We start from the raw sequence: 27,969 nt of genomic DNA on the forward strand, positions 1-27,969 counted from the left end.
AATGCATTCAATTCTGTGTTGAATGTAGAGGTAAAGCAGAGAATTGACATTTATTTCAGTAAGATTAATGGCAAAAAGAGTAACCAGTTTGTAATAATAACAATAACTCTGATTATCAAACCTTCAGTACTGTGACTGGGTGTAATTATTATTAAGAAGACATGTTTGTATTCCATATCAACTATCGCCATTACTTATGTGCCAATAAATAAATGGTCCATGGTAAATTGCCACTTTGCTGGCAAGAAGACAGTTGTCTTGCGTGACACTGATTAGTGGCACTGATAGCTGATCTGTTGACTCTGGGAGAAAGAGCACTCCCCTTTACAGGGAATTAATGGGCCTTAGGAATAAATTACCGCAGTCTGTTGTTTGGATGTGAGACGTGGACTACTGTGGGTCATGGGATTCTTGTAAGGATTAGTGATCCATGGAAAAAGGGGTCTTCAGGAGGAGAAGTGGATGAGCAGGTCTGTTCACTGTAGCCTACACACAACCGCACCATGTTCAGCAGGTTGAAAAGGTTGATAAGGGCGCCCGAGCCTCCCCCTGCTCCAGCCGCTGCCCCACCTTCTGCAGCAGCTCCACCAGCGAAGGTAAGGCCTCGACTACTATTATTACCTTTGAAAATTCAAGAAACTGGAATAGAAATGTATTTTTGAAAACATTTGTTTTACCTTGACATTTGTAAAATCAATGCATTTTACTTGCTAATTTTATAAAATTGTTAATATTTATCAGCTTCCCCCTGAACAGCTGTCTAGCAGTTTTCTTACGTGCAAATATTAAGTGAATCAGCTTTTGTATTTTCTTCTTGTTTGTCACACACATGTTGTTTTAAGGTAAACAGTAAGAGCCTCTGAAGCAGCTTGGCACTGATAAAAACAGTTGTTGTTGTAGCTTCAGCAGAGAGGCTGGGCCTAGATGAGCAAAGTTAAGAAGGGAAAGACAAGAATTAATTGCCAGGGTCATTGTGTGAATTGGCAAATATCAAAACTGAAGCCTGGGTCTGGATTTGTTGCAGTAGCATTTTCAGCATTTTTAGATGCACTTCCAACAAAATAAGTCATACAACCGGGTCCTATTCTGTCTCATAATTCGTCTCTCTCATTTTTGTCTGTTCGCTACTTCGTTATTTTGTCTTTCCAGGAAGAAAAGCCTCCTGAAAAGAAGGATGAAAATGAACCGCCAAAGAAGGAGGATGACAAGAAAGAAGAGGAAAAGAAAGAGGAGCCAAATAAACAGGAAGAAAAGAAAGAAGAGGAGAAAAAAGAAGAGGAAAAGAAGAAAGAGGAAGAACCCAAAAAGGAAGAGCCAAAGCCAGGTTAGAAGTCTTGCTTTATTTAGTCTTACTCCATCCATCCATGTTCAGTTTTACACTGATTATAATGTTTGCATGCTTGTTTTCCAGTAACGCCAGATTACGCTTAGTGTTACATGTACATTCTTTACACAGACCTGTACAGACCAGGATTTGGTGTTATTTTCTATGCTCTATATTAGTTTTTGTGGAACATTGTGTTGTATTGGACTCTCTTTATATACTTTGATTTGAAGTTTTGCTAAATGGAATGACGTGAACATGAACTGAACCATACTGAGTGAACCAGTGAACTCTTATTTACTGACTGGAAATGCAGTATCTTTCTTCATAAATATAATGCAGAAACTATCAACAACATACTGACATAAACGCATGATGCAAACATGCTTATGTAATATGGCAAGTCTTTCGGTGCACAGCAAAAATGTTGACACTCAAGTTTTATTACAGTGATGAAATGGTGTGTGAGTGTGAAGAACACTATGCTGTAAATTACATGCATGGAGACTAATGTCATATTTTATCAGTCTGCAAAAATCAGATGAGGATCAATCTTTTTTTTTTTACAACAACACTGATATATAATGCAGAAATTAGTGGTTTCAGGTTTTGAGGGAACTGTTAAGCAGTTGGTTCACTGTGTTGTTCTTTTTGTCTCGGGTATTAATAGCTGCTGATATTAGTATTAAATTTCATTTTTTAGAAACGGATTAAAATATCTTGCTATCATTTTCTTACAGCTCCAGCTCCTGCCCCTGCTCCAGCTGCTCCAGCTGCTCCAGCTGCAGCAGCAGGTGCTGATCCTGCCAATCCAGAGGGGGCTGAAGGGTAAGAACACATCATGCACCCAAAGAAATGACTGATCAGATGACAAACTAAAAGTCAGCATATAATATTATTTTTAGTACTGATGACTGAATTAATTTGCCATTCATCTGTCATCTTAAGCTTTCAAAACTCACTTTTTTTTGCTTTGCTTTGACTGTTCTCATGGGACTCACATTCAAAATTAGATTTCGGGCATGAAAAGAAAGCATGAACCCTTCCATAAAGTAAGCAGTAAAGTACCATTTTGGAAATTAATTGAATGATAGTACAAGTGTTCAACTCAAGCATTAACTGCTGTGGAGACCAGATGACAGATGGTCATCTGAAATTGTCGAGGTTGAGAAGTTGTAAAAAAGGCTTAGAAAGGAGCGCTGACATCTGTGCACAGATAAATGTGGGGGGAGAAGAAGATATATTATCTCTGAGCTGAATGTTTATGTTGGATATCAGATGTTTTATTTCCTACTGATCTCACAGATCATACTTCAGTATGATTTTTTTTTAATCTGACTTGAGACCATCTTATCCAGAGAATGTTAGAAAATCAGGATTCTACACAGAGATTGGATAATCACAACAATTATCTTCTCTTGCCATACAACAAATAATTCATAAATCAACAAAACCTTTCCATTATGTGTCATTGAGCCTTGCATCTTGTTCAATAAGTGTTTGTTAGTCAGTGTTAGTGATGAGTTACTTTGTTTGCCTGTTTGAGTAAGAAGAAGATGACAGAGAATAATTGTTTATTACTGTTGATAAAAGAGACGATTGCTGGATTGGGAAAACCTGCACAATTTAACACCTAAATCTGAAGAATGTTTGTATTTTCAGCTGATATTGTTGGTACTGCATCAGGGCAGTGGTGGAAGAAGTACTGACATTTTTACTTAAGTTGCAATACCTCACTGAAAGAATCGCTTATTATTACCTCTGAAATGTATTGTAGAAGCAGTATAAAAATGCATAAATTAGAAATACTCAAATAAAGCACAAGTACTTCAAAATTGTACTTTGGTACAGTACTTGACAACACTCTGCACTCTAACAATCTTTCAGGTCTTTTGTGTTGCCTCCAGGCTGAGATCATATGAGATTAAATTCACTGAGGTCTGTTTGAGACAGGAAGAGGATGTTTTAAACATATATTTTAAGCATTTAAATCACCACTCAACATTATAGACGCATTAAGCAGTGCCGTTTCTATGTCTCTATTCACTGTATTCAAAATACAAGTACTGTGATACTAGCTGAGACTGTAGTAGTGATTAAGAGTTACGCAAATAAACTTGACTTGGCTGAGAATACTTTGATCCTGCTTGAGGTTGAGCTCTGTCCATTTTAGGAACTCCTCATTAGTTTCTAGGAATCATCGTAGCATACTACATCAGCTTCAGACAGCTTACATGGACAAGCTGTCATTTAACTTCAAATGATTTGACTTTAGGCACTGGGACTAGGGACTGTTGCTCCAGTCTGACATCCAAATGTCAACATCTTGTATTTACTTTCCAAACAGGATACATTAATCCTTTTCATGTTATTGTGCAGACTGACTCTATATAACTACCCACATATTATTTTATCTTTCCTTACAATAAGACACAGTGACTGTACGCACTGCAGTAACAGCAGCCACAATAACACCGTGACTTGCAGCCTGTGACTCCTAAAGTAGGAAAGGAGATTAGGAGCTTAGCAGTATTTGTGACTGAGATAGAGACAGCATTCACATGCAAGTTGGAGAGTTGATATATTGTTTTTCTGATAATGATTTATATTATTTTTTTGCAAGACAGCTTCAGCTGAAACAGTCTTGTCGAAAAGAGAAAAAAAATGATCTTAATCATATTTTCTCTTAGAGGTTCAGTTAAAAGTGGAACAGAAATCCAACCTGTTTGTGGTCTCGCCAATGTTTGGCCTCTTAAAGAGGTGATGTAGGGTAGTGTGTCCGCCTGTTTTTTCTTCTACTACAGATGCTCAATAGTGATAATTATAACATGAACTACACTGTCATACCTGATAATGTTATTGAGAATAGAATACTCATTAACTGAGAATGCTCTCTTCTGGTTTATAAAAAGGAAATTCTTATTTTAGCAAAGTAAACCTCCCTGTTCTTTTTGTCCCTCTTCTCTTCTTTCCTTACAGCTCTTATTATCATTTTTATATTATTATATTTTATATTTAAATATTATTTCTCTCATTAGGACCCTTCTCTTCCCTCCCATATAATTCAGTGTCATCTTGTCTATGGTATTCCTTAATTCGTCTTTCTTTTTTGATTTGTATTCCTGTTTTCAGTGAAGAACGCCCTCCGACTCCACCTGTTGTCTACACCCGTTACACAGATGACTGCCTCAGATTTGTGATCAAGAAGTTAAGAGAGCGGACGCAGACGCTCAAAGAGAAAGTCAGCGACCCGTATGCCACTTCTCCAGAGATCACCCCACCTGTCAGTAAGTAATGGCGAAAACAACCCAATGCATACATACAGAAAACAAACCCACAAACAAGTGCCATTTAACAAATCATCATTCTGTTCTGTTCAGCGCCCATTCTGAGGAAGGAGGACTACATCAGATTGAAGGAGGAGGAGCGCATCGCAAAAGAGGAAGCGGATAAGAAGAAGGCAGAGGAGGCGGCCAAAAAGGCAGAGGAGAAGAAGAAAAAGGATGAGGAGAAGAGGCTGGAGGCAGAGAAGAAAGCTGAGGAGGAGAGGCTGGCAGAGGAGGCCAGGAAAAAAGCCAAGATCCTCCCGGACATCAACTGCTCCTGCTTCGAGGTCCTCCTTCTTCCCATAGAAGAGAAGATGGATACGATCCTGGAGACCACCATAGATCCTTTCACAGGTGGGTGAGCTCATTGCAGGCTAAGTAAGTAATGAGATGCATAAAAATACTGAAATCTGTGTGTTTGTCTCTGCAGATCGTCGGTACATAGGCTGGTTGACTTTCGTAGCGGTGGCATACAATTACAACGCTTGGTTTTGCTCTGCCCGACTGGCCTTCCCTTACCACAACCCCTTTATGAACCCCTTCTGGATAACTTGTGACATTCTTAGTGACGTAGTGAATGTTATTGACATTGTGGTTTGGCAGCCTCGGCTTCAGTTTGTCAAAGCCGGAGACATTATTGTAAGTCACAATATCATTATTGTATTTTGTGTTCCACACACATTCTGAATGTTATCACTGTATATAATTAACATAAATACTTCTATACTTTGCAGAAAGACAGAGTCTTGACTAAAGAACATTATCGGAAATCGCAGCGATTTAAGGTGAGAATGTAATATGACCAAATCAAATTACAGAATTAAACAAACTTGTTGTGAAACATAACCAAATTTCTTTTTTTCCTCTTTTTGTAGACTGATATGATCAGCATCATCCCCTTTGACCTTCTCTGCCTGTATTTTGGATTCTCTTCTATATTCCGACTCAACCGCTTCATCAGGGTAGGCAGGCAGCTGATTATTTTTAACTGAAGATGTAAATGAAGAAAAACAGAGATTTTTGTTTGTGTGACTTCATAGTTCCTGTTCAGTTTCTCCTCTTTTATTCCTTGTGTGTTCTAGATTGAGTCGTTCTTTGAGTTCAGTGATCGACTGGAGAGTATCATGGCAAAGGCCTACATCTGGAGGTAAATGCTTGTGGAGTAAATACAGGAGCAAAACAAGCCTCCATGGAGATCACTGATTTTATTGAATTCTTAGTACAAAGGCTAAATATTTTTTTTTTTATTGTTAGGAATATGAGTGGGCTCTGTTGCTAAATTGTTTGGATTAAAGATTGGCTTTTGAACATCATCCATATTATGTTGAATTAATTATTATAAAATTTTCTTCACATTATACATCTTCTGCTGGTTTCATGGCAATATACAGTGTATAAAGTACCAGTCAAAAGTTTGGACACACTTTCTCAGTCAAGAGAATAGGAAGGTGTTGGAACTGCATTGGCTATTGATTCCCACATGGATCAGTGATATTTTATCTAATCTACCTCATCTATTATTGTCTTTTTCTATTGCTCTCTTTCTGATGCAGAGTGGCTCGCACCACAGGCTACCTGCTTTACATGCTGCATATCAATGCCTGTATATACTATAGTGCCTCAGTATACCAGGGTCTGGGAAAGACCTTATGGGTGTATAGTGGAAAGGGCTCAGCGTACGTACTTTTTACATTTGTCTTGTTTATGTTTGTGATATTTATGATTTAAGGGCCATTAGTGGCATTGTTAGAGTTCTCCATGGTGCTTTCACGCCGACATTCAGGCCAAGTGTCTCTGTCTCTCTCCGTGGTGCTGAAACACTGTGAGCCCATCCCTCTTTCAGCCTCTGTCCATGGTGCTGAAAATGTCATTTAGTCTCTCTATGGCTGCATCTGAAATCACTATTTTCACTAGTTTGCCATTTTATTAAAGTGTCCAAATTTAAGCTCTATACAGCACATCAAAAATTCACAGAGTGGAATGAAAAAAAGTAGCATCCATCGTATGTACACTGCTTCCCAATCCCACAATGCAACAAGTCACAATTTACAGATATGAAAATTCCAGTCATAATTACTATAGAGTAAATTACTGAGTATCCATTATATCAGGGGCAGTTGGAGTGATGCCAGATGCAGCCTATCTGTCTAGCTGGAGCACCTGTAAATGCCCTAACAACCACAAGCATCATTTAGTCATGCCCTTCCAACCACCCAGAATACCATAGCAACCACCTACTGACACCCAAGAAACCTTGCTAACACAGAGAAAGCAAGATTAATGTGGCAAACACCTAGCAATGCCATACCAACCATTTAGCATCACCTCAGCAAAAACCTAATCTGATACAGCTTTATTTAAGAAGGAAATGTGTAAACTTTCTTCAGAAAATGTACCCTTTACCAGTGTTACACCATCACTGTTTTTATGTATTATGTACCCTTTAATGATTCCATATATTTCTCTAAATGCACTGTAACATTCCCCTGTCATATGGGTTGTATGTGTTATTGAAAAGAGCAAAACATAGCATGAAGGTACTATAGTGTCTTTTTATTAAAATGAAATAAAGATGCTTTGCTGCATGTTGTCTGTGTTTTTTCACTCTTTACTGTCCTTCCACAGGTACCTGCGTTGTTATTACTATGCTGTGCGCAGTCTGATCAACATCGGGGGTCTTTCAGAGCCTGTAACCATCTTTGAGATTTGCTTTCAGATGGCTAACTTTTTCATTGGTATCTTTGTGTTCTCCAGTTTGATTGGACAGGTAGGAGGATTCATAAATCTATCATGTGGCAAATGTTCGAGGATCTTAGACCAGTATATTTGTCCCTGTCATTCAGTGTGTTACTAAGTACTCTTATCTATTCTAAATGCACTTCTTATCAAAAGCTTTTCTCTGCAGTTGTAGAACATATTTTAATTTAATTTCTTTTCAACACTCTCCCTTTCTTTCTTTCCTTCTTTCAGATGAGAGACGTCATAGGAGCAGCAACAGCAGGTGAGACATATTTCCGGGCAAATATGGATGAATGCGTTGCCTACATGAACACCTATACGATCCCCAGGCATGTCCAGAACAGAGTCCGGACCTGGTACAACTACACTTGGGCTGCTCAGGGCATGTTAGGTGAGTCTTTTCTTTCTTTATTAGGATTAGCACCAGCATTGCATTGGCTACTCTTCCTGGGGTCCACCACACATACAGTCATACACACCACACTATACATATACACTATAATCACATAAACACGAGAAACAAAACAGCTCATCTCATAGGATTAACAATCAAGTACCTATAGAAGAAAAACAAAATTGTGATCTGTTCAACAGGAAAACACTAGTTTACTAGTTTACAAACACACACAATTCAATTATGGTTCCTGCAATGTTTGGAGATACTATGTAACAATATTTTAAACCTATCTTTTGTATTTTTTAACAATATGCACTGGCAATGAATTCCACCTGCTCATTGCTCTGTACATTACTGTTTTCTGTATCATACTTGTTTTCACTTTAGGCAACAGGAACCTTCTTTCTGTTGCATAATGAGTTTGATAATTGTGTTGAACAAACTGAGAAAATAATCGTTCATATAATATCTTTGGTGCTCTTGTCACCGGTATACTTCTGATTAAACTTAACAAAGCATAGGTGGATCTCTGACAGTTGGCCAGCCCAGTCTGTCATGTATGTCTATCTGTAAGAGCACTGTAAAGCACAACATGCAGATTTATTTTGAGCTACTTGTAATTTTTTTTTTATCTGTTTCATTGAAGCACTGGGCAAATCATGAAACACTAACCAATCTGTGACAGAACTAAAGCATTTAGAACTTGTCTGATGACATGTGGTGGCATAGCTTTTAAAACTTTACTCAGTCTCAGAGCACTTTATCCCAGAAACCTGATGAGACACTAAAACTCTCCTCAAAACCAAACTGATGAAACTCTTATAAGATTAGTTGATGCATAACGCAGGATACAGTACTACAGAAAACTGGAGAGGACATGTGTTGTGTTTACTATCTTCCTTTGTCTGTTTTTCTCATGATCACAATTTCGTTATCTTGACAGAACAAGCTGTGCTTCGTTGTGGTCACAAAATCACAAATAGTAATACACACTGATTTTTTGTAGGGCCTCTTCAGGCTTCCATACTGCATTACTTCATTTAAATTAAGAATTCCTTTAAAAAAAAAAAAAAAAGGCAAACCTGTTGGTGGGATGACTGAATAATGATGAAGTATCATTTACCTGCTGCCATGTTTCTCTTATGCTTGTTTCCTTGCATGCAAACACGTTGTCACCTTCAGATGAGTCAGAGCTGCTGGACAAGTTGCCTCTGGTGATGAAAACGGCCATCGCTGTGGACATCAACCTGGCGACTTTCCAGAAGATTGCACTGTTTCAGGTGTCGTAACATTCACTGTGTTCTTGCATTAGAGCTGGGAAACCAGCCTGTGTCAGGACTGTTGACAAGAAGACAAACTAAACAATCAGCCCACAGTCATGAAATCATATGACATTGTTTTGAAAGTTTACCCTATTTTTCTGTCAAGACACATTGGCTGAGAAACAATGAATGTATTTGACTACTTAACCTAAATATGGAGTCAAACAGCATGATAATAACCATAGCATACTGATATTGTTTCTTCCAGGGCTGTGACCAGCAGATGTTGGTGGACATGTTGCTGAGGCTCAAGTCTATTATCTTTCTACCAGGAGATTTTGTTGTGAAGAAAGTGAGTATTTGTGAGAGCGTGTCCGTCTCAGTGTGAAACATTTGGATAAAAAGATTGTTAAACTATGGTGATGATCATGAAGTAAACAACCAACAATATGACCGAGGTTTTGTGATCTGAGTGTAATGCTGACCTGTGTTTCCATCTTGCGCTCTCCTCTGCAGGGTGACATCGGTAAAGAGATGTACATCATCAAGAGTGGAGCGGTGCAGGTGGTGGGAGGACCTGACAACAGTATTGTGTTTGTCACACTGAAGGCTGGCAGTGTATTTGGAGAAATCAGGTTAGTCTGCAGGAGCATTTACTAATCATGATGTACAGTACAGTGTAAGGGATGACACTTATTGGCATGATAATTATAATATATTTGCTTTGGTCAAATCTTGTGCCATCATATTTTTCTTATCTTAAAGCTAAATTACACCAAATTTTAACATTTACAAGTCTGTTTTAAGCAAGAGGGTGTAGTAAGAATAAATTGATTTGCAAGCTTAAAATGCTGTACTTTTGTTACAATATGGGCATATTAGCATGTTATAAAGATGCTACTTGTATCAAAGTATGAATAACCTACATCCTGCAAATTAAGTTATGTTTTCTGAACAGTATCAACTTAACAAAAGCAGTGCATATCACAGGGCTGTTGCATTAAATTGTATTATATTGTGTGTTCGTTGTTTGTCCCATGCGTTTCCAAATTGTACGGAGTGCCAACACCGACTTTTTTTGTTAGCTGAGTGTTCTACTCATATATGACTAAAAAATTCATATCAAACCGATTCTGTGTTAACTGTCATGGACAAGTGGTTTATTTCTGCTTCCATCTCCCACAGTTTACTACAGTCTGCCAAAGATGGTGGAAACAGGCGCACAGCAAACGTTAGAGCACATGGCTTCGCTAACCTCTCTGTCCTGGAGAAGAAGGACTTGTTTGATATTCTTGTCCACTACCCAGAGTCTCAGAAAGTGTTGGCCAGGAAGGGAAGGTGAGTCATGTTCTAACTGCGCAACAGAAAGAAGAGTTTTGGTCAGATTTTCCTTAAGTATGCAAAGGATTTATTGTGATTATGGCTGTTTTAGTGAATTTTTTTAAAACATCAGTCAAATCCTTGTTATACTACTGTACATAAGATGCAGCTTGTTAAGGATTGTGTGTGTATGTGTGATTGTAAAGGAAACTGATCAAAGCCAAAGGCCCTGCAGGTGCTAAAACAAACGAGGAAAAGCAGAAAGGACTCACCCTCTTTGGACCGAAACCACCAACACCAAAGCTGCTCAAACTCTTTGGCAATATGCGCAAGGTAAGTTTTCACACTGAGGCAACATTCTTCATAGAGAGATAGCTGCTGAGTAGCAGGTGGCCTGATTTAGCAGTAAACAATTTGAAATAAGCCTGAATTTGTCAATTTTTGGAAGCTAAGTAATTAAGTAAATACCTTTTCACTTTTTAGAAAAGGTATTTACTTAAATACAGTTTTAGAACATTAAATCTACCAGAGACACTGATGAGCCTCTAGTATAGTATTAACTTTGTGTCTTTTTTTTGGTCTTTTGTCCACAGAAAAATGCAGCGGAAAAGAAATGAGATATGTGATACTTCTGAGCTTCAACATTTCACATTTGAATCACTTATGTTCCACTTTTCATTGGCCACTGAAAGGCTCACAAGGCAACAGACTCACAAGGAGAGTTGTGACATTGTTCACTTGTTGCAATTTCTAGTCCATTCCAATACCAAAGCTTTCAGATAAATGATGTAATGAGATGTAATGAAAAGTTGCAGAAACTGAGTGGAAATGTAATTATAATCTAATGATATTCACCTTGTAAACTTTTTGCTTTAGAGATAAAGAAATGTCTAAGTTTCGATTGATTAGTGCCAGTAGCCAAATCTTTGTATGTATATTGTAAATTGTGCTTCATTTTTCACACAAAAGAGGACATCTTTACTACAAAATGTGTTGTTTTGTTACCTCAGGATGAGCTCTTTCACAGGCCAGACTGTGATCCTGTCTGTAGTTATTTAGTTTGGACTCTGGAGTTTGTTTATTAATAAATGAATTAGAAGAACTGGAAAGTTAGCGTGAGCAGCATTAGCATTGATGTTTCTGTGGACACTGTGATACTTGTTTCCACCATGAAATTTACCACTATTGGAAGCCATTATAACAGACATAATTCCAGCCTGTCAAGCTGAAAATTTTCTCCATGAAGAAGCAAACTTTGTACAGCCACCTTTCAAGTCTACATAAGGTATTTCATACTCCAATGTTAGTTGCATGTTGGGGTAGCACTTTTAATTCAAGACTTGTTAATTTGTCCTCTTATTCTTACGCTTGCTGACACTTAGATTTTATTCTTTTCCTCTCTTCCATTTTCATAAAGCACTTTTGTACAATTTTTTGGATAACTGCTATGTGATTATAATTATTCACAGGTTAACTAGATAATACTATACATTATGGTAACAAAGGAGAGACAGGAAAGATACACTTTAAAAGTCAGTGTTATTTGGTAATGATAACACCTGAGCAGCCTGAAGCTTCTGACAGACATTATGAGTCCACTTCACAGAATAAAACGCACATAAAGCTATAGAAACATGATTGCTAATTTAAAAAAGCAGTGTAACATGACACATAATAAATGGGAAAATAAAAGTACAAACAATTGCAGAATAGGCTGAAAACAAAAGTGAAAAATAAGGCGTGTACACTGTTTTAGTAGCTTCCTGTTCTCATTCACAATACTGCAATTGGACATTTTCTCTCAATATGCAGAAAGCAATTGATCTTAACATGACCTTTTGTTTAGTTTTGGACTGACTTTTTGTTGAGACTGTGACCATCCTCCCCCTCCAGCTGCTCTGTGATACTGTTCATTTACAGTAAGTTCTGGAGTCTTCACGGCTGTTAAATGAGTCTCTGTTCAAAGTCAGATGTTTGGGTCTTGTAGTCTGCAGGATACTTGGCCAGTGTCGTCCAGTTTATTGCACTGGAAGTCTTTTTCTAAAGACAGTTCTTTAACTCTGGAGCTTCCAGAAGATCATCTGTCTGTCCTCTCCGCCTGTGATCACTGTGGTGCACAACTCATTCATCCACATGGCCGTGACCGCACCTGGGCAAAGACATAATAATTATCTCCGTTTTCTATAAACATAAAGCATTCAAGAACATAAAAATGAAACTTTTTATATTCCAAAATACTGCATTGTAGCATTTTTACCTCATGAAATTGTTACTACATTACTAACAAAGATTTTCAGCTTCTTCTGGCATCTGCTATGTATTTTATTGTGAGCCACTGGTTCAGATTTGGTGAGCAATCCACCAAATCTAGTTTTGCCTTCTATATAAAAGGAAAATTGTTTCTGGCACAAAACTACTGACCACCAATGATACAGCGAAAGCTTTCAGAATTTTATTTACATACAGATGGGGAAAAAAAAGAGAAAAACTGATGGAAAAAAACGTGTCTCGGTGATGTAAAGGTGTACTCCAGCACCCAGTGACATCACTGTTGGGTGTGGTCAGAGGTGAAACAGGCTTGAAAGTTGAGGGAAGCGAAAACACTGCTTTTTAGTCTGGTGTTACATTATTCTTTAACCAGGTGAATGTTGAATGAAGATAATCTGTACCTGAGTGAGCAGGGATCCTTGCGGTGACAGTGTTGCTAAGCAGGTCCCACAGCAGGAGGTCACCAGACTGCCCCCCACACAGCACTGAGCTCCCGTCCCAGCAGAAACACCTGGAAACACACACAAATATTAAAGGTTAAATCCTACTGACTTCCAGATTCCACTATATACTGTACATGTTTAAGTACGTATCCTGTTCTGAATTAATCCAGGGTAAAAAAACTGTCACTTCATAGTGGAAAAAATATATAATAATGGTTCTTAATTAGATGTTCTATGACTTCCTGGCTTTCCAAGGACCTTCTGCTTTGGGTAAAGCTGTAATTTGAGGTGAGAGTCTTTCCTGCTCTGCAGTTGGTGGGATCTTACCTTTGCTCCTCTTCAGCTTTCACAGATGAGATCACCATTCCCGTCTGGACATCAATAACCTTCATGCAGGAGTCAGCACCAACACTGAGAACATGTCGACTGTCTGAGGATGCAAAAAAAATCTGTCATTTATTTTAAAGTCTGGCATGGTTTCTAGGCAACCCGAAGGTTCACTGTCAGTTGTTTCTCAAAGGCTAATTTACTTTTCTAAGACAGCGGGACTAGGCTAGTTTAGGTTGATGTCTCGTCTATCTCTACTCTCTCAAAAGGGGGCAGATTTGTCACACTGCTCAGATCTTCAAAATTCACTTTTAGGTGCCCAGATCATTTTCATGTCATTTATCAGTTCAGCTCTGATAACTAACAATGTTGTTTAGTCAAAGACAAAAAGAAAAACTGAGATGTCCACTTCTGTAATGTTGGCAATCAAATTGCCCTTGTTTTGGCAGTAAAAGTTTGACTCATACAGCAAAACAAAACAAATATATGCCAGCCACTTTGATACAGTGTTAAAGTTGAAATGCTTTGTAAGGTGTAATAAGGAGCTTAAAGAGCAAAACAGAACCAATTACTGTAATGACTCTTGAGAAAACTATATTTTCCTCCAACTGAAAGGCAGTCTGTAGGCTCTGATGAAAAGTAAAGCCATCAATCAAGAAGCCCCTTAATTGGATTGGTAAATAGATATTTATCAAAGGTTTCTGCAAAGGCACACCTCTAGCATATACCTTGTATCAGGGCAGATCGTGTAGATTACATATATATAACTTACCAGTTTCACATAAGGTTGAATTCTAAGACTTTCTCTTCAGTGTATAAAAAAATAAGTCCAGACTTTGCAATTACACACCAACCAGAGCGGTCGAACACATACCAGGACTAAAGGCCATGTGATGGATGGTCCCAGCGTGGCAGTGGATTTGCTGCAGTGTTCCATAGCTGCTGGTGTCCCAGATGGTGACGGTCCCATCCTTACAGCCAGACACCAGCAGAGTCCCTGCCGGATTCAGACCAATAGTGTTCACCTGAAGATGAGAGAGATACAAAGACAGAAAACAAGTTGGTTCATTTTCAGCGCTGCTTCTACTTTTCAGTGTTGGACAAACATGTTTATCTTTCAAGATAATTTGATTTTAAGAGGGTTTTAACCTTCTTAACCAACTAAGTATGTTACAAAAGTGAATATCATTTCTATTATTCCATACAACATTAAAATATGCATATTGGCTTATCAACTACACAGAATATGAGAAAATAAACTTTTTCCACCCTAATAATGAAGATATGTTGAGTCACAAGTCATAACAGCCAAACAGGCAGAATCCTGATCTTGAATCAGACCCCATTAAGCTCCATTTCTTCTTTATGCATCAAGGATATTATATCAACTTTACAATTTTGTAAATGGTTTAAATACAGACACATTTCTTCAGTCTATAAGTAAACCTTACATATAGTATGTAAACCACAGTTAGCACCCTCACTCACCCCAGCGTCATGTTCCAACTCAGCCAGCAACTCAAACTGGGATCTCTTGTGACTGGATAAGCTATCAGAAGCGCACTGCCAGACCTGTGACATGAACAACATGATTCACTGTCCTCAACTGGCAATCAGACATTAACTGAGGGTTTAATCATACAGACAAAATCGTCATGTTGTCGCATCATTAGCGTGTTTCCGAGACCCTTGAACTTACCTTGACAGTGGAATCCCAGGACGCCGTGTAGAGCTTGTCGTCAAACCAACACATTTCACTGACGGCATCATCGTGACCCATCAGCGTGTCCTGCCGCCTGCCGTACGGGATGGAGTAGAAATAACTAAGGAAGAGGAAAGTGCGGGTCAGCTGAAGTTTTATTTTAAAAACAAATCAAATGTGGACATATTTTATACGTACACATTGTTGTCCCACGAAGAACACACTACAGTTTTACCATCTGCTAGCATCAAACATGATGATAAGGCCTGAAAACAGTCAAGTTCAAGTTCAGAGAGAATCAGAATATAAGAGAAGGCAACACAGAGGGAAAAAAAAGGTGAATGTGAAAGTAAAGTACAGCTGTATACCATGTTAGAGAAAGACATGCTTCTCTGGAAGTCCTTCAACTCTTTGGAAAACATTTTAAGTGTTGAGTCTGGAAGAAAGAGTGACACAGTTAACGTGCTGTACAAGGTGGAAACAATGGAAGTTGTCCTTTTATCACCTCAACACTAATCTACACTGACTTTGTAAAAGAAAAGAACAAGAGCTTGAAAAATGTTTTCCGGACCTTGAGATGTAGAGAAAACAGCTGCTCCGTCTCGAGTCACAGTGATGCCCGTCACAGCCCTGCACATTCAGCAGAGGGACTCAATTATTTAAAAACACACCACAAACCTGAATATCCTGAAAAACTTCTGCAAGTAAACAAATACATTGGTAGGAGAACTTGGAAGTACTTTATAAGTGCAATATTCTGAGGTCTTAAATATTTCATGTCAAAAATAAAAGTGTTTCTACACAATGACTGACAAAAAAGCAGTTAAGTGATCTAGAGATGCATTTTTTCCTGTTATTTTCTGAACTAGTTTTACAGCGGCCACCTGTCCTCAGCTGTTCCTCTTTTACGCAAAACAAGTGTTCTCACAATACTTTTTAATACACTGCTATTTGCTTTAACACTGCAGCTGCCTGCTACCTTCTTGCTTTGCATGCACTTCCTCATATACATACCAGAGCTTTCATTTCACTTTACATAGCTGTATGTGGATATGCAATTTTTATTTGTACCCTGCCCTCATTCTAGCCAACTGGATGCCTCCTAACTTACTCCTTATGGATCTTGTGGCTGGACACTGGTTTCAGATTGCTCATGTTTGCCCAGGCCATCTTCCTGCTCTCCTCTGTCAGGTCTTCAAAGGACGAGTCTTCACCCGGAGAGGCTGGGAAACAACAGAGAGAAACTTACAGTATGGATATGTGGAGATACCATCACTTTCACTGCAATACAAACTGCCTCCCAATCTGCAAAAAGAAAGTTCTCCATTCAAAAAAAAACTGGACTCAATATCAGATCACTTGTCTTATCACCATGGTAGCAACGTAACTGTGCTGTGTGCAGTTTCTCACATCATTATATATGTGTTTCTGCAGTGCTACCTGGAGACAGCTCGCTGACTTGTGAGTTGAGGCTGGAGCTTCGAGTGATGTTATGAAACCTGGGTGTGATCCTCTGAGGGTGAGGGCTGGTGAACAGCTGTTTAGGCGTCTGGCCAAACTCCAGTATCTGTGTCAGCATGGCGATTCTCTGGTCAGGGTCCTCGATGCTTTTCACAGACATGAGGGTGAAAGTTAGATACATGATGTAGTGGTAAATATTTGGAATGATAGTTCTTGAGGGATTTTCTTTCATACCTATCACAGTCGATGCCACCCTCATAGGTCAGAGGGTGAAACACTGAAAGACAATGAGATAAATATTAGCTTTTGTCCATTGTTGGTGGATTTAATGTTGAAATTAGCTGTCATCTATTTTACCATTATGGGCTGCTACAGCTTCACTGCCTCTCTGCTTAAAACCAAACACCAGGTCAATCCACTCATGAAGGTGCTCTGACACATACTGACTCTCCAGGGCCGTCTTGTGCTTTTCAAGAAAATCACTGGCATCTGGTGTGATGACAAACAAGACAAATATACATAGACTGAAATAACAATTTACTCTTCCTCTTCACAAAATTACCAGTATGACAAGGATGACACTTGACACCTGGGGTCAGATAGAGTTTGGATATATATGATCATCAGATGGTCAACAGGAAGTTACCTGAGGCCCATGGTGGGAGAGTGACATCACAAACTAAGCTTCCGTTCTGCCTTCTGCCCAAATCAAGACTCAGTCTGTTCTCCAAGAAGCTGGAGTCATTCCCATAAAACTCTGGAATCAGCTGCATGACGGAAGAGATAAGTCAGATAACACATGTAACATGTCTATCTACAGAGGAATCATATCAAAACACACTACAGACTGCACTGGGAGACATGCATCCACATTTCCCCTCACTTGCTTCCTTTCCTTGCATCTTAGTTTCTCCCACTGAAGAGAGACACAAGGAAAAGATGCGAGGAGAGTGAAAACAAGAAAATGTTTTTAGAGAAATGAGACATGACGCGAAGCAATGTCTATTTCTGATGACTGCAGCAGCTGATCACAGCTGGATCAGCTGTCAGTCGGCTTTAACAGCTGGAGTGACTTTTGATGGAGTTTGTATCTGCACACACGTTGACTGTGCTGATACAGTTATCACTGCCAGCAACTGTTTTCTCTCTGCAGCCTGTAAGCTGTTTAACAAACACCTGCACATGAATAAAAACCTGCATTCTGTATTTATACTGTGTATTGTGTCCTGCTCAGACACATTTCTACTGGCAGAATGCGTTTATATTATTTATTCATTATTTGCATCTGTATTTATTGATATTCTGATTGTGGATACATTATTTAATAACCCAGAATATGATTACGGTGTCATTTTAACACTGGAAATGACTTATTTGGCTAAATGTTTCAGGGAAAATGGAAATGATGTAACTCATATCAAACCTGATGCTCAGCCTCATGTGTGCCTGAGTGGATATGATGAAAAATGATGTAAAACTGATTCTTGCTGACAGACTCTCCCTGACTTTAATTTAATTTTATCCATAATTAAAGTTAACAGGGGAAATAACAGATCATGAAAAGAAAAATCTAATAAATGAAGAAAGTTGTTGATCTTTTGTTGATCAGTCCTACAGTTAACACAGATTTTTAACTAGATGATGAATCAGAAAACAAATAAAATATAAAATTTAGGAGTGATACACTTGAGTTTAATTTGTAATCTGTCTCCACTCAGTGATGTTGAGATGCATCAGATCGGTCTGACCAACTGCAGCACCCAATAATTAACTGATACTCATTTAAGGGGCGTGTCGGCCAGTAAAGACTTCAGGAAGGCTGCTCTTGTGTTTCCTCACTCATGGCTCCTCAGAAATAAGCAGAAATAAGCGCTTTGGGACAACCTCCATGATGGTGGACCGTAACAGCTTCCGTGTTATGCAGGGAGTGAGGAACGATCATGCCAACAAATAACTATTACACGGGTAAAATGATCCCATCCATGAGAAACTTTCTGATTTTTCCATATTGTAGCCACATTATAGCATCAACTCTTCACTATTAAGCAAATATTTGGGGAATATGGCCCATAGTGTCTCACTAACATAACGATAAAATGTGCAATAGATTAATATTTTTACCTCTTTGAAGTCCGTGGCCCCGTCTAAGCAGTTTTTCCATGTTTCACCTATGCTGTAACAAAATAAATACATGTTAGTTCATACAAACAAAATAAAAATAATATCTTAAAACTTTTTTAAAGCCCAAATACTCAATTTAATTTAGTCATTTATAAGATTAGACTGTTAAACTGTTAAATACCACATTTCCTCACTTTTTCATACATTACAATTTGGCATGTTGTTGTGTTCATAAACTGTCAAATTGATTAGAGAAATACTGTAATCGTGTTCAGTTGTTACATGCTGTTCAGACATGATTTCAATAGGACTGTAAATTAACACCAGTAAATGTGAATTAAGTGTGTCCAACAGCCAGTTTCAGTATTCACAGGGCGTTGAATGTGGATCACACTGAGCTGTTATTTATGGTGAGCTGTGCAAGACAAAAACATGCCTCACGCAGCAGGGGGAATAACATTAGCTCACATATTTACAATAAGTGCAAAAGTGAACAACAAGTAATTAAGAAACACAAATAAAAAAAACCTTAAATTCTATAATCTAAGTTTACTTTCAAATCACAGTCTTCATTGCCTCACTGATGACAAGACATTTTAAAAACATTATTTTAGTTGTAGGCCAGATTGGTGAACTGATACAATGAACAGTGGATGTTCACTTCACAGCTGAAAATGTATGTTTGACTCAACAGAAATAATTTACCTGTTAAACATGCGATCTGCATGATCATAGCGGCCATTCTGAAGACACAGCATGTGCTCTGGAGCTGCAGAGGAGAAGACAGAAAGTATTAAAATATTATCTGGAAGATAAAAAACAAACTTGACTTAAGTGTTTCAGCAGAAACAAAGAACCATGTATCAACTAATTCTGTACTGCTCCCATATGAATTGTTTCCTTTCATGCTCTTTAGAGAATTTGCTTCTGCTTTACTTGATGAATTTTAATGCTATGTTAGTGTTTGACCTTTTAATTAGTGAACTGACAGGCTTTGTACCAAACAAACCTCAGTCTACAGCAAACCCTGATGTAATGTTACAGTAAATACAACCACGCACATGAAAACAGACGGTGTGGTTGAATAGTGGTCGAAACGCGTATAAACACACTGAATACAGGCAGCGTGTGCTGCGGTTTGTTGTGGATGTGTATTAGTATTTAAGTACATACCAACTCTGACTAGGTAAAAAAGGACATAGCCTGGAGATGAGTAGTGGCTGCCGTACATGAAGCGAGGCTCAGGCATGCCTCTGTAGCGAGCCTGAGAACGAGAGAATGAGTCAATGGTTACTGAGGACACTCAAAAGACACAAACATGGTAAAATCAGCAAACACTCAACTGAACTGCAGATAGAGAAAGAAAGATGACTAAAGTTTGAGTCTTTGCCCAAGATACAGTAAGATAAATAAAACCCACTGACTACATCTATAGAAAGAATTGAATAAAATGTGCTCAAGCAGTATTGTCAGTTTTTCCTCGTTACTCTAAGCAGCAGAGTCTCACCAGTAGCCTGTCCAGTCTCTCTTTGTTTAGGGCTCCCACTGGTTTGTTCAGGTCTCTGAATGTGGCGGCGTTTGTCATATCTGAGAGACAGAGGAAGGATACACATTAACACTGGATACATCTTTAATATGTGTGATTACAGTGAGAATTAAAACCTCTACTGCTCTACTGGCTGAGCTAGGACACACATAAGTACATTCATTGTATCATCAGAGGTGGAAAGTACTGATCTGATGCCGTGCACCTCAGGCCTCTGCAGTTTGTTGTATATTAATCTGCCTTTGCTGTTGACCCACCCAGCTGCGTGCTTGTATAGTCCGCGATGACCCAGGGGAAGACGGGATACTGGGAGAGGTCGTTGCAGCTGCGGTCAGCCAGGTTGTTGAGGTGGAGGAGATACTGGTAGTTACTAAGATGGCCACGCTGCCACTGCAGCATGTAACTCTCTGCCGTGTGTTCTGTCATGTGGTTCTCTGAGAAAAAAAGAAGAAAAAAAATGGTTCCAGTTATGGAATTTGTGTTACAGGGTTTCACTGAAGGCTAATACACAAGATATTTTAGGAACTGAAGACACTTTGTAATAAATTCATTACTGTCTTTGAGTTTTCTCACCCAGGAACGTGGCGATGTAGTAATACATTTCATCTCTATCTGCTGTGTTGTAAAACTTCAGGTAGATGTCAGAACAGAAGTCGTTCTCAGTACAGAACACCTCGAGACCCTGGGTGAGGAGAGACACGTGCACACAAACACATCATTAACCTATTTATACACTAAACTTCAGTGACAGTACTCACAGTAACGTACTCACCAGTGGTCTGAGTCCATGACGTCTTTTGTAGATTCGCCTGACTCGGTGGAGTTTGATCTGAATCACCTGTTCCTGAAATGATAAGTCATAGAAAAACAATATTAATAACTGAGCTCATGATTCATTTGCATTGAGTTCAGGTGTACTGCAGGGGTCAGCTCACCGGGTATCCGTTGAGTGGCTGGAAGTAGAGGTTTTCATCTGTTATGCAGACATGGCCTGGATTGCACACCAGAGGCATGACCATCTCCACTGCACACTCCATGTGAGGCTTCTCAGCAACGCTCTGAAAGCTTTACATCATATGCCCTGAATATTTGTAGTATCAAACAGCTGGATGTGACACTTTTTTTGGATTATTATATTACATTAAAACACTGAAAGTACCTAACACAAATAAAATGGCCACAAAAAAAAACAAGTCTGTGATGTAACAGACAGTGGAGGGAGAATCAAAGCAACATACCAGTTTTTGTCAAATGATGATCTTGCCAGTCGTGATTGTAAATTGGCTGCAATCTAGAAACACAAATGAAGAAATGATTGATAATTGGATTATGTGATGTTACTTTATAATCAAGGATTGAAGGAAGAAGGATTATGTGGAGTAAATACGAGAGGTGGAATGAATTATTTATGATTTTGTTTCCTAGTGTTTAATCATCTTTCAGGCTTTAAAATGCTTTCTCTGTGCTTGAGGTTTGAATGTCTGAATGACTCACCATTGCAGTCTGGTCTCCAAGCTTATCCAGACAGGATGCTCTGTGGAGCTGCAAAATTGACCAAATTAAAAAGGAGCAAAACAAAGCCAACACATACCAGAGCATTTAAGCAAATACAGCCAGTGCTTTGATTTATGTACTCTTGAATCTCTTTTGAAAAGAAAGATGGACTAATCATGTAACAGCTTAGTTCATTTAACAATTACACTCTGCTCTATTCTCCAGTCACTGTGTTAACACTAGGTGTTAGAAATTTCCTCTCAGACCTGGAGCCATCATTGTTTTGGAATAGCTACATACCTGAAGTAACGTTTGAACGATATCTTCTGTTTTACTCCAAACCTCCAACTGAAAGGTCATCCTGGTCGTCCCCTTTATTCAATGAGAGAAGAATGATTCATTTAAATTAATGAAAACATCTTGGAGCCATTTCTGAGTTCTCTACGCAGATTTTGGGTTAAATGTATCTTTATGGCTACAACCAAATCAGTATAGATCTTAATGTTGACATAATTACATGTGAAATTTTACTGTTTTATATGTCAGGATTAGCATGAAAACTGGACTGAACCTCCCTTGTTGTCAAATGTGATGCCTCGAACACACTGCACCAAAGTATCCAAATGGTCCAAATCCACATTTTATCTGAGCCTGTGATCACTCAAATGTGATTGATTGAATTTCATGCATATATTTACCTCGACAGCAGAGTTTTGCCCTCAGATTCAACTTTTTTAGTTTCAGTTTAAAATTATTCATAATAATAATCAGCTCAGACTACGGTCATCACTGTCTTAGGCTGTGGCAATAACATGCTGTTCTTGGTGCAGCCAGAACAACCAAAGGGAAGATGTTTTTTAAGCTGAGCATAAAAATGGGCTACAACATGATAAATGCACAGACTTGCTCTTCAGGACTTGCATGAACGGATTATCATAGTACAAACACAGCAAAGAACACAGTGACATCTGTGCAAACAGCTGAGAGCACATAAAGATCAGGAGATCCTGTGTACAGCTTTCGGTTGACTCACCCTTTCAATCCTGTAAGGTGCTATGACATTACTTTCTTTGATGTAAATAACCTGCAATTAAAGTGAAAATGGAAGTTGTTTATTTACTTTGAAGACCTGCAACAATAAATAATACAATTAATACCATGTATTAATAAATATTAGTACATGAGGACTGATGGATGTCGTTCAATATCCTAACGAAAATGATAACTCACCTGTCCACATAAAATAGAGATTGTAGATGGTTTAGGTCTATGAGGAAAACACAGATCAAATAAGTTCAAAAGTAAAAAAATATCACTTTAGTCCTTTAATTAAATAATGTTTGAAGGGAAGTTACCATCAGCACTAAATCCAAAATTAAAACACTGACACTACGCCCCAATAATTTGTAGATGTTGGGTTCAAACATGGTTTCTAAGTGTTGTTAACATTTATAGGCTACTTTAAAGTGACCAAACCAGTTACACAGACTAAATAAACATCAGCGTGTGAAACCATGCTCACTCATTGAAAGGGTTGGTCTCGTTCTCCAAAAACTCAATCTTCTTACAGTCTCGAAGAGGAATCTGCAGTTACAGAAACAGACACAGAATCAATGTACAATCATTTACAAACACCTGGTTGATGTAGAGACAGACATAGAATGTATAATACAACATCCATGCACAAATGTTTGTCATTTCAGTACGTTATCCTTATTTTTTCATTTTGCTCAACCTGCGTATATACTGTTAGTTCTTATAATTTCTGCTTTTTGATAGAACATGACCTTTTCATGATTCCAATTTATACATTTTAGTGCTGTAACTGCCAACTTCATTATTTTTATACATAATTTCCAGTTAAGTTGGAAAATAAATCATTTTATCTGGAAGCAATGGTTAAAAGACATAATATACATGAAAATATGATTAAAACAAACCTTTATAATTGGCTCTTCGAGATCCTCTGGATCAAAAATGATTGATCTGGAACAGACCTTGAATGAGCCTCTGATTTTTCTGGAAGGAACAAAGGCAACACTGTTAACAACTCGCCCCTTCAGTTTAATATAACCACACTAATACTAACAAGACTGCAAAAAGGATCATACAAACATAACCTGATGCATGAATGAATATTGTGCACAATAAGGAAACAGCTTCAACAGTTCTTTTGGATCAGTAGTCGGTATCGGCTGATGCCCAACGCCCAGGTATCAGTACTGGGAATGAATGTTGATCAGTGCATCCCTATGCTTTACAGTGGTTTTTTTTATTAAAGGCTCATTAATAATTAACTTTTCCCCCCTCAGGTGGATGTAATCACAAGAGGCACAATGTACTGATTATCACAATCACTGTGTAAACACAAATTATAGTATCATGAATCTTCCCTATCTGCTTATTGGGTGTATATTCCTCTTTCTTTGACCTGGCAATAGACCAAATTTATGTGAATATCTTGTTCTGTCCGGTTTCTTTTAGTTTGCTCAAGCCTTCCTAACAGGATAAGATCATGTTTGAACAGCTGCTCTTTACAAACCAAAAGAAATACAACAAGCGTTAAAGAGTTAAAAGAAGCCTCACTTAAGAACACATCTAACATTAAGGTTTTCAACCATTGCTATTTAGTCGTAAGTTCACAAAGAAACACCATCCACAGTCTTTGATGTTACAGTACAGTGATTGGAGTTATTAACTACAGATCATTTCTGTTAATAAGTTACCTCTCCTTGGTTGAGCTGGTTGTCACGTGGTACGCGGTGTGCTGTTCAAAATAATATTCCTCCAAATCCAGCAACAGGAGAGAAAATCTGGGGAAGAACAACAACACAGGATTGTGAAATAACAGAAGGCAACAGCTAAATGTCAGCTACAGTGTGTTGATCATGTACACAAAAGGGTCAATGCACCAGTAAAATCAGAAAACCCAGGATTGCAACCAGCTGTCACTCTTCTTTTAATACACCGATTAATACTAGACAACAGATTCATCTGAGTTATTATTTTTCTGACACAACTGTTAAAAAAGCCAATATTTTTAATGATCATCTTCTGACACACAAAATGTGAATTGATCATCATTAGGACAAACTCTTTAATTACATATGTGAATTTAGATAGAATTTGTTTGGTCAGAAAATGTTGGATTGGGCCTTTAAATATAAATACTTGTGTTTAATGTTGAAAACCAAAGTAACGTAGCTAAAATCAGTCACCTGTATTGGATCTTCAGGTTTGATCACACTAGCATTGTCTCTCAAGATGAAAGCATACATTGAAAACTTGAAAGCAATGTTGCAAATAGTTTTTTTTAAAGGAACAATCAAACTTTCTGGTTAACTGCTAGCCTACACGTTTTGCGGTGATCGAAGCTTTTTTTTCACTTTTGATGAGGTGAAACAGTTTCCCACGCTCTCTTTTGTTTGTGCTAAGACAGGCTCAACACATCTGGGACATATACTGAAGTATCTCTGCAACTCAACCTGACAATAAAGCCTCTCCTAAAAATATTAGAAAGTTAATTGAGGGCATCACTGCACTGTGGGATTTTTAAGCATCTAGCCTATATCTCATTGACGATTGTGACGATGATGCTGTTTTTGTCAAGATTTAAACTACACTTCCCATAAATCTTGTTGCTCCATGTCCTATGTGCTCATTCCTATTGGAAATGATTTCTGGTTGAGCCTTTCAACCATTGCACCATCCATAATTTCCATAATTTTGTTTTATTTGTTTACTGGACAAACAGCAGCTTCTTCCCATCAAATCTATCCTACACAGTACACAAAGTGCAGCACTGAGGCTAGTAACACTCCCAGTCTTCCTTGTGTTAATCGGGTTTTATTAGGATCATTATGCCATACAACAAATTTTGTTGGCGTTATAGTGCTATATAAAGAGCTACATGAGGCATCTTTTGTCAGACCTTGTCATACAAGTCACTATAAAATAATAATAATGTAAAACAAATTTAGAGAGTCAGCAGGATCGGTCCTGCAGCTCTCTTTAGTGTGAAATATTTCTGCTTAGCAATGCATCAGTACACCAAAACACTGTGAATAGTAATGTGGGTTTAAATGTGTGACATTCTCACTTCCTTCACTTACAGAAAATAAACACCTCTGTCACTAGCTTGAACTTTCCCATAACAGCATCATAAGCACATTTTAAACACATTGCAAGTAGATGTTAACCACTGATATATCCAGAGAATGACTAAAGCCATTGTGGCAGAGTAGTATATCTACATATCAATACAGTACAGTGAGTTGAGCTTGGCACAGCTGCAGGAGTTGGAAAATACAGTTGGTTAGATGCAGTTGATAAACATTCACATCATCATAATGAACACACTAAACCTGGAGGCAAGAAAATAAGTTGGAACTATTCATGACATGTTGACTTGTCATAGCAGGAGGAGCACAGGTGTAACTAGTAACATTAATAACGGCTGAAGTGTCCCAGGAAGGCATTTCAGTGAGTCAGCAGGATCAAGGTCCTGAACTGATCCACCTCAATGAACTGCAGCAATTATTGATGTAACTAATCACACCTGTAGTGAAAAGGTCTATATGCCAAGTTAAGGCAGGAAAAGCACTTGTTTAACTAATAATACTAATGATGTTTGTATTCCACTTAGCTGAGCCAGTTCCAGTTTATTGACATGGTTTAACTGGGACAATTAATGGAATGGAGCCATCAGTCGTGTTATTATTTACATGTCTGGAATAAGACTTCTGTTGAAAAATGCTGGAAATTGTCCTTTAAATGCGGTTTCTATTTCAGTGCCATTATAAAATTCTGTGTTTTTGCTGTCATGTTAGCTTACATACAAATGATTCCAGTGAGTTCCACGCAGTGAGGTATACAGATTTAAAATTTAGGGGGGGAAAAAAAAGAGAGCACCGGTATCGGATCAGCACTCAGTATCAGCCAGTAGCATGAGCTGAGGTATCAGAATCAGATGCATCCCCACAGTAAATATGTGAAAAGCTTTGTATTAGTATGTGAATTAGATCTCAAGGCGACATCAATGGAGAGTCATTTTTATGTTCAACACATTGTTATAACCTGCGTTGATTGAAGCAAAAGTGTAATCAATCTTTAGATCTGATTTCTCTGAACACTACACTAACAGACACATTATAATTCAGTTTCACCACCAGTCTGCAGACAGCTCTTCACAGCTGTTGCTGAAATTGTTTACCTCCATTCTTCAGAGCTGAGCAATTCTTCTTCCTAGCCAAGTAGATCCTGACTGAAAGTGCAACGCCTCACAATAGATCAGAACCACAGGCAACACAATTTAAAAAAGCTTTTAAAGGATGAGTCATGTGATCCTTCTGGTAAGTTTGGAACATATATAATTCAACAAAGACTTATTCAATACTACTTTCATTTGTTCACTGCGGCTTCTATATGGTCAATATGCACTTTAAGACAGTGTTTCTCAGACTTTTTCACGTAAAGGACCCTTAAACTGACACAAATTAAACCAGGGTCCCCCATCTGATAAGATTTTTGACCAAAATAGTCATACATGCTGTCATTGTGTTACTTATGGATGGAATTATAGTGAACATAAATTATTCACCATTTTGCTGGTGACCCCCTGGAACCCTCTCAAGGACCTTTAGAAGGTATTTTTTAAGCTTACATAATGTCATTTTGAGAAACTTTTAGGATTGTATGTGTTGTTCTCTTCTTCAAATAAAGAGGACGTGTCATAATAGTTAACTCTGAATAGACCAACACAGCAGGAAAAATGGATTAGCAGCAGCTGACAGTCACATATTCTACTGCACATTAAACTCCTGCTCCTCTCTGAGGCCACTCTTTCTGCCTTCAGTAATAACAGGGCATCACACACAGACAGTGCAGCTCTCATTAGCTGAGTGGCGCAGCCTGACGTTACTAATGAGATCACACAGTCGAGAAAAAACCGCTGCTGCTGCAAAGCTCGGGCTAAACCCGCAGAGAGACCCCCCTTATCTGAAACAATGTGATGTTAACACCAAGTGAAGGACCACAAACCTTTCCTTGGTTCGTTCTCGCGTCTTTAAAAAGGCCATGACTGCACACCATCCTTTGTAGAAACTGAACACCGACCAGCCTCCCTGTAAACACGGAAACTTGCTGAACAGTATCACGTGACTGACCCTGGGACAAACGAAAGAGGGTTCACTCTGACGCTATTTCGGGATACCGTGACTGCATTGCAACATTTCATTCAG

The 27,969-nt window shown here is 38.4% G+C and overlaps 2 protein-coding genes across 3 annotated transcripts; one reads left to right on the forward strand and one right to left on the reverse strand.

Annotated features, from left to right (window-relative positions):
* The first annotated feature begins 503 nt into the window (after positions 1-503).
* Positions 504-10,948, forward strand: LOC122973014 (cyclic nucleotide-gated cation channel beta-3-like). The gene is made up of 17 exons (XM_044340461.1): positions 504-596; positions 1,457-1,460; positions 2,065-2,152; positions 4,457-4,611; positions 4,705-5,004; positions 5,081-5,289; positions 5,385-5,435; positions 5,526-5,612; positions 5,733-5,797; positions 6,204-6,326; positions 7,276-7,417; positions 7,621-7,780; positions 8,969-9,066; positions 9,317-9,400; positions 9,565-9,683; positions 10,234-10,386; positions 10,575-10,948. Exons 1-17 carry the CDS (start codon positions 504-506, stop codon positions 10,741-10,743), a joined length of 2,100 nt encoding a protein of 699 aa, XP_044196396.1. The 3' UTR covers positions 10,744-10,948.
* Positions 10,949-11,680: 732 nt separating this feature from the next.
* On the reverse strand, positions 11,681-27,879 carry nsmaf (neutral sphingomyelinase (N-SMase) activation associated factor). 2 transcript variants are annotated; one of them, XM_044339923.1, is made up of 31 exons: positions 27,770-27,879; positions 24,457-24,543; positions 23,671-23,749; positions 23,253-23,314; positions 22,961-22,997; positions 22,764-22,814; positions 22,031-22,102; positions 21,731-21,778; positions 21,475-21,527; positions 21,172-21,301; positions 21,009-21,080; positions 20,810-20,918; positions 20,494-20,670; positions 20,198-20,277; positions 19,864-19,954; positions 19,396-19,459; positions 18,691-18,742; positions 17,216-17,336; positions 16,927-17,058; positions 16,804-16,846; positions 16,549-16,715; positions 16,220-16,331; positions 15,680-15,738; positions 15,477-15,544; positions 15,307-15,374; positions 15,106-15,229; positions 14,895-14,978; positions 14,281-14,431; positions 13,407-13,509; positions 13,038-13,147; positions 11,681-12,517 (listed from the first exon to the last, which is right to left on the reverse strand). In XM_044339923.1, the coding sequence occupies exons 1-31, from the start codon at positions 27,805-27,807 to the stop codon at positions 12,423-12,425; spliced, it is 2,739 nt and encodes a 912-aa protein (XP_044195858.1). In that variant the 5' UTR covers positions 27,808-27,879; the 3' UTR covers positions 11,681-12,422. The 2 variants fall into 2 exon arrangements, with proteins under 2 accessions (XP_044195858.1, XP_044195857.1); XM_044339922.1 differs by having other exon boundaries at positions 15,307-15,544.
* Between the last annotated feature and the right edge of the window lie 90 nt (positions 27,880-27,969).

Source organism: Thunnus albacares, chromosome 21 (assembly GCF_914725855.1).
Source record: "Thunnus albacares chromosome 21, fThuAlb1.1, whole genome shotgun sequence".
NCBI classification, from domain to species: domain Eukaryota; kingdom Metazoa; phylum Chordata; class Actinopteri; order Scombriformes; family Scombridae; genus Thunnus; species Thunnus albacares.

Bases quoted from the DNA above. Each gene is read 5' to 3' on its own strand.
- LOC122973014 (XM_044340461.1), top strand. From the start codon at position 504: ATGTTCAGCAGGTTGAAAAGGTTGATAAGGGCGCCCGAGCCTCCCCCT. The intron at 9,067-9,316 runs GTGTCGTAACAT...TGTTTCTTCCAG, and splicing joins AGAAGATTGCACTGTTTCAG to GGCTGTGACCAGCAGATGTT. The intron at 10,387-10,574 runs GTGAGTCATGTT...GTGATTGTAAAG, and splicing joins GTGTTGGCCAGGAAGGGAAG to GAAACTGATCAAAGCCAAAG.
- nsmaf (XM_044339922.1), bottom strand. From the start codon at position 27,807: ATGGCCTTTTTAAAGACGCGAGAACGAACCAAGGAAAG. The intron at 21,081-21,171 runs GTGAGCTGACCC...TTATCATTTCAG, and splicing joins AGCCACTCAACGGATACCCG to GAACAGGTGATTCAGATCAA. The intron at 20,671-20,809 runs GTGAGAAAACTC...TTTTTTTCTCAG, and splicing joins CTACATCGCCACGTTCCTGG to AGAACCACATGACAGAACAC.